The 6,514-nt window shown below is 33.5% G+C and overlaps 1 protein-coding gene and 1 long non-coding RNA gene across 2 annotated transcripts in view; one reads left to right on the forward strand and one right to left on the reverse strand.

Annotated features, from left to right (window-relative positions):
• The window catches only part of LOC113474638, a 2,805-nt gene extending 1,169 nt beyond the window's left edge, over nucleotides 1-1,636 (reverse strand). Inside the window, exon 1 of the long non-coding RNA XR_003396323.1 lies at nucleotides 1,355-1,636. This is a non-coding gene — a long non-coding RNA (uncharacterized LOC113474638). The remainder of the gene's footprint in view (nucleotides 1-1,354) is intronic.
• A 344-nt stretch (nucleotides 1,637-1,980) lies between these two features.
• The window catches only part of LOC100185598 (probable ATP-dependent RNA helicase DDX28), a 7,410-nt gene continuing 2,876 nt past the window's right edge, over nucleotides 1,981-6,514 (forward strand). Inside the window, exons 1-8 of the mRNA XM_009861577.3 lie at nucleotides 1,981-2,184; nucleotides 2,733-2,841; nucleotides 3,204-3,379; nucleotides 3,880-4,015; nucleotides 4,306-4,478; nucleotides 4,851-4,974; nucleotides 5,412-5,518; nucleotides 5,726-5,836. Of these exons, the coding sequence (XP_009859879.1) occupies nucleotides 2,065-2,184; nucleotides 2,733-2,841; nucleotides 3,204-3,379; nucleotides 3,880-4,015; nucleotides 4,306-4,478; nucleotides 4,851-4,974; nucleotides 5,412-5,518; nucleotides 5,726-5,836 (1,056 nt within the window). The 5' untranslated portion in view covers nucleotides 1,981-2,064. The remainder of the gene's footprint in view (nucleotides 2,185-2,732; nucleotides 2,842-3,203; nucleotides 3,380-3,879; nucleotides 4,016-4,305; nucleotides 4,479-4,850; nucleotides 4,975-5,411; nucleotides 5,519-5,725; nucleotides 5,837-6,514) is intronic.

The raw sequence follows: 6,514 nt of genomic DNA on the forward strand, positions 1-6,514 counted from the left end.
TGAAATATCGTTTTCTTCAAACAAGTGCGGGGATGGATGTTAAATATTTTGGAGAGTATTAATTACTCGAATTTCGTGTTTATATATTTTATTTGCACGAACGCAAAAATAGTACATATTAATCCACATAAATGTTTTTATAACAAAATTATAACAGTAAATATAAGAATATTGATATACCTAGTGAGGCTAAAAGTATCGGCGTTAAATGGTTTTGTATCAATTGCTCTGACTAATTTGTTTACTACCTATGATAACTATGTGTTTTCAGTTATATTCTACAGGAATCCGACGATGATCAACGAACAGACAACGAGGAGATCACTAAATCTTTGGTCACTATTCCTCACTTTTTACTCTTCTATTAATTCTGCATCGTATCAGTTTGCAGAATAGTAGAAGAGTAAAGTGTTTAGATTACAACTGCACAAAGCCAACAACGTTAAAACTCTATAAATGCCAAAGATGAACACATTCGCAAATTAAATAACGGAGGTGATTTCTTGATTATCATAAAATGGGCGAAAGCGACCTCGCACCTCTACTTCAGGCGTTTCTATAACAAACAGGTTTATCTTCTTTTCCTTTAGACATTCATTATTGTCTGCGACAATTCGATCGAGCCTATCAATTAATCTTAGAGGCTTCAAGAACAAAAAATCTTTTGTATTAATTGAAACAAATAAATTAAAATTCTTATATTTCCAGGTACGTAAGTACGGACAGGATAACCGTAAATAACCCGAAATTCGAGTAATTAATACTCTCCACAATATTTAACATCCATCCCCGCACTTTTTTGAAGAAAATGATGTTTCATTTTTTAGGTATTACGTAGCGCTATAACATATTCGAAGCTGGATCGGGAGAAAATTCTATAAATATATTTTTATGACGAATATTAATATTCAGTTATAAAAAAAAGTTGAAATTAATTTTTTTTTCGATGTGGATAACATGCTAGTGACCTACATAGATGTATGCGTAAGTTATATTTTCGCAAAAAAAATCGAAAATATAATATTTATATGATTCAAGTTATGATCATACTTTTTTATATTTAACATCTATATCCCCGCACTTTTTTAAAGAAAATAATGTTTCATATTTTAGGTATCACATAGCGCTATAACATATTCGAAGCTGAATCGGGAGAAAATTCTATAAATATGTTTTTATGACGAATATTAATATTCATAATTAATATTTTTTCGAATTTTAAATTTTTCAATTTAGAATCGGTACCGCTGGGTTCTAGTTAGTACAGTGTCCAAATTTTAGGTTAGTGGTACCAGTAGAAGGTATCGAAAATGGCCGCTAGAATATCTGTATTCTAGGATCACCTTGGTATTACCTACTGGTTACAGGCAGGCGCGCTAACCACTTTGCCGGCACCGAGTATGAATAAGTTACGTTAGTACAGTACTGATGACTGATCTTCCCATACATTATTTATCCTTCATTGTTATGACCATTGTGCCTGTAATTATGTGTGACTACTGAGAATTCTTACAATAAATTTTTTTAAAATCCTAATGGTATATGGTTTAAGTCAGAGTCCGTATTTTTTTGGTAAAGTAGAGTGATGAGGGAAGATGAGACATCTTTTCATTCTATTTTTACTTCCCATTTAGTAGTAAACAAAGAGCATTCAAAAAGTTATAAAGCCGTATCCTCACGACTCCCATAGACCGTTGTTATTGTTTAAAACACGATCAGGATATTTGGATATTGTGTGCTAAAGGTGTAGCCTACCATCTTATACCCCACACTACTATATATATCTTTCGTTGTACGCATACCTATTCTTGAATATTGGATACCATTAATGCTACATGTGTTGCACAAGTACATTACCACTAGCAAGCATGTGTAATAAAAACATGATATAATTTTACACGAAACGTTACGCACTTTCAAGATAAATATACACAGAATCACGTGGGCTCATACGTAAATAAATGACGCAACGGGGAATTCCCCTTAAGACACGTGAAGATTGGTATGTGTGTATAAAGTTGTTAGTTCAGTTTTCATGTGTTTTTAAACCATAATATATAAAGTATGGGAACCCTAACGTGTGGTCTGGTGTCATTTATACGACTACCTATGATTAACATATATAGAAGGATTGAAACTACTCGTTTTATTCCGGTATTGAGTGGACAAGTACATAACAATAAAGTGAGTATGAGATTTAGGTTCAAACTTTTTTAATGCTTGTGTAATAATTTAGTGGTTAAGTTATGTTATGTCAAAGGTATGTCAAACTATATTTAAAATGAAATTGCCGGTGTTAGTGAACAATCCTCCTCCGTTATCTGCTGACGCTAAACAAAACCAATAACTAACCTTTAAACCCTATAACAACTAGCCCTTGCCCCTAACTATTAACCTCTAGAATTGCTTTATAGTAAAGTTAAACATATACAATACCTTTTATAATATGTATTTAGATATATAGTATGTCATTTTGCTAATAGTTCTGTTTGTTGTATTAGATAATCTAATTTTTGTTACTGTATTTAAAATAACAAATAAAAATTATGGTATGTATGTTACGTTATTTAGCCTATAAATGTTTTTGCTGCCAAGCATGTTGTTTAAAAGGGATCTTTTGGCAATTTTTAAAATTCTAAAACTAAAGAACCAATGCTTCCTTTCAGGTCACCTTTATCATTACCTTTGAGCTTGACATAAATTTTTTTTTTTTTTAAAACTTGTATTCATAGAACGAACATGTCAATAAAGAGGATGTTCCAATTATACGTTTCCCAGTTGCACTCAAACGTAAAATCAACAAAAGAAATATTAAACAACAGAAAAGGAGCAGAAAGGGGGGTAAGTGGTTAGACTATAAGTGTAAAGTGTTGCGAGATTTTTTTGTAAGTTGTTACACAACCACAGGAATAACTTTAAGGGCGCATTTTTAAGTCATTTTTTATGATCGGATTCCTGCTGCGACCCCTCTGTCAAAATCACTTCAATGATAATAAGTGAAAACATTTGTCTTCTGCTATTGAGCTTGTTACAATTTATAGGCGTGCATTTTCTGAACAAAGTCTTGTGGACCCTTTTTTTAAAAATCCTAGTTACACTTCTGGTTATAGGGACTGTCATTGCCCCGCTATGTGAAGATAATTGAGTTACATTTATTTAATAGCAGCACATCATCCAAACCAACCTATCTATCTTATCCACAGTATCTCTTCTCAAACTTGCCAAACCTGGTAAGCTTCTAATCTCATCCAGTGACAAAGATACTTCCATGTACACCAATGAATTTATCACAAAGTTTCAACCCCCTGTGTTATCCAGCAGCACATGGACGAGCCATAGAAGTCCAGGGAGGTCGTTTAAGATTCATTCAAATATGGAGGTATGTTAGAGGGGCGTTTGCAACTTATTTCTGGCATGGTTAGGATTCCTTGTAGAAGCCGCATTGTTTGATCCAATTTGTAGGGGTCGCACCAAAATTAACATGGAATTGGCGGTGCCTATTCCCATTGAAACCTATACTACTCAATGTACTCATTATCTTTAGATCAGTACGGTTCTCTATCTGAAGGCTTAAACACAAGAGATATGGACATATGGTAGTGCAATAAATGTGACATTTCATTTGTTGAATGTTTTTTTGTCAACACAGTTTAATTTAGAGTTGTAAGAAAGATTGGTAAATCATCTATGGTCTGTTACTTTTATATAACAGCACAAACATAAAAAAAATTATTTTATACAATAAAAAGCAGTTATATTTAATAATTAAGCGGAAAATTAAAACACGACAATTTATACTGATTAAATAAGAACAAGTGTTCAATAGTTTATCACATAAAAAAATATTTTACTATGTTGTAAAATGTTTTAAAAATTTAGAATCCATCTTTTAAAGAAGAGTTCTCAAGTTTCAACGACCTTTTACTTGACACTGAAATATTACAAGCCCTTCGCCTAAATGGGCTGGACAGACCTACTGTTATTCAAGCCAAGAGTATTCCATCAATACTTAAAGGTTGGATGGTTCTACTTCATATAAACATACATAATATCATTATACAGCCAGAGTATATTACGTTCACCTTTCACCATAATAGTTAGTAAGGTTCCTTGTGGTTGACAACTATAAGTGAAACTGCATTTTAAACAATGTCACCCCAGATTTTGATAAAAATTTAAAAAAGCTTATGCTTATGCCTATGACTATGAGTCCCATCACCCAATAACACAGGTGTATTGTTGTATTGTGCACGAATTAAAATTATAAACCGATCATATGGTATAAAACTTCCTTCTGCTACAAAGGTAACAACGTGATGTTCGCTGCGGAGACAGGAAGTGGAAAAACATTTGCTTATCTTCTTCCTATAATACATAAGTTGATGCGATCAAAGGCAGAGGGAGGTGGTGATCAAGTATTCGTTTCACCAAAAGCTCTTATTCTTACTCCAACTAAAGAACTTTCACAGCAAGTTCTGGTATGTGTGGAAATTATTGCTGGTTTGTATATGCAGTAATTAAAAAAGAAAGTTTTTGGAAAATAAAAAGTTAGGCTACTACATGTATTGGCTATGTACAAGTTTTTTCTGTATGGCTGATAATTTCGACAACCTATCAGTGAACACTGGATTGGGGAAATTACCATTAAATGTGTTGACCAAGGACATATACACGAATAGGCCAACAATAGTGGCAGCATTGAGTGTTGAAATTTAGTAGATAAACACTCTAACCATGATGCTGCTGGTACAGATATATTAAAATAAACAATGTAGTCTACGAGTGACACGACTATATCATAGTAAGACCAATCTATAACCGATGGATAAAATTACTTCTAAACTTGGCAGAGGATGGCATTGTCATTGAAACTTCCAATACAAGTGGCAAGCACGGAATCTATTGGAAAGACTGACTTCAATGTTGATCTAATGGTGTCCACACCCGTGCCTCTTATTAATTCATTGAAACGAAGTAAGTTGATAAAGTGTCTAACTGTCTATTGTATTTATATAGTACAAGGCAATACCAAAAGATACAAAAACAAAACGGCTGTATTACTTGGATTTTGTCTAGATTAGTGACCATAGTCATGTGTTATAAGATGGGATACCGATAGCACCTAAAACCCATATTTCCGATAAATAGAATGATAAAAGAGAATAAAAACAAGGAATAATTTTTAGGTTTACCAGGTGTTTTTTTATTCAGAAAACAATTTTAAAGTTTTTGTAATATTTTTAACATATGCTTCGGTTACAAAAGTTTTACCTGATCATTTTAATTAGTTTTAAATTCTTGTCATATTGAATTTAAACTTCTTATCCCTTCAAGCAAAGCTGTTGGGATTCTCTTATGATATTTGCCTTTAAAGTGATGTCACTCTTTTGTAATTTCTTTTTTGTTTACAGGAAAGTTTGAACTCGGTAACATAGAGTTTGTGGTGTTGGATGAATGCGACACCTTACTGGATGACAGCTTTGCCAATAAGATGCAACATATATTGTCAAGATTTAATGTAAGTAAGACAATATGATGCCTTCTATTAGGTGGAAGGGTAACGACATTGGTATAACATGGCAGTTCTGTTTCATACACCTTATGTCGGTTTATCAGTTATTACCTAATAATGTATTTTTTAATGGTGATTTTTTAATGTATTAAGACAAAAAAGTGCTTCGTCACCATAATTTAAACAGTACCAACTCATATGTTATATTTTTAGATCACATCGGGTAAGAAGTCACCAATCTTAAGCCCACAGAGCGCACAGTTGATTCTATGCAGTGCTACCTTCCCTTCTTATGCAAGTGATGCCTTGGACGATATTATATCGGTAAGATGTTTTGGAAGTAACAGGCCAACTCTGGACAAAAAGGGCTTGCCTGGCCATATTATTAGCCTCAGTGATTTGCGGGCCGGACTGTTGCCTAGAGCAGTGGTTCCCAACTCGTTTTTAAGGCGACCCATTTTAAAAATAAATTCAGTTCGGTAAAATCTTGCGACCCAAGCATATATTGTCGTAAAATTTTAAAAGCCATACAAGATTGCATTGCAAACGGGTAATCCTTTAGCTGGTGGTCAGTGACAATTTTGGTTTCTAAATGTCTTATAGACCTTACTGATACCCACTGTTTAATTATTTTTGCAAAAAATTCGGGTGTTCGTGTCTAAAATTAACTTAAAAAATGCGCGAAAACATGCTTCGTCACCAAAATTTGCCTGACCTGCGTAAGGTTAACGCTTTATTACGTCACATTAGCGGTATGTTACGTCACAATAGTGATATATTACGTACGTTACAGTACGTTACAATCCTGTTTTCGCAGTGTTTTATGTTAGTTAAAGCCCTGCTTAATCCAGCCCTAACTCTTAACCCCTAACTCTTAACCCCTAACTCCCAACCACTAACTCCTAACAAGCAGCACTGCAAAAGCATTAACTTTTTCAGAAAATAATATGTTTATCAAATCACTAATGAGCTATAGCTGTGCTCGCTGGCTATCGGTGAGTT

The sequence above is a fragment of the Ciona intestinalis genome, chromosome 10 (assembly GCF_000224145.3).
Source record: "Ciona intestinalis chromosome 10, KH, whole genome shotgun sequence".
Classification (NCBI taxonomy): domain Eukaryota; kingdom Metazoa; phylum Chordata; class Ascidiacea; order Phlebobranchia; family Cionidae; genus Ciona; species Ciona intestinalis.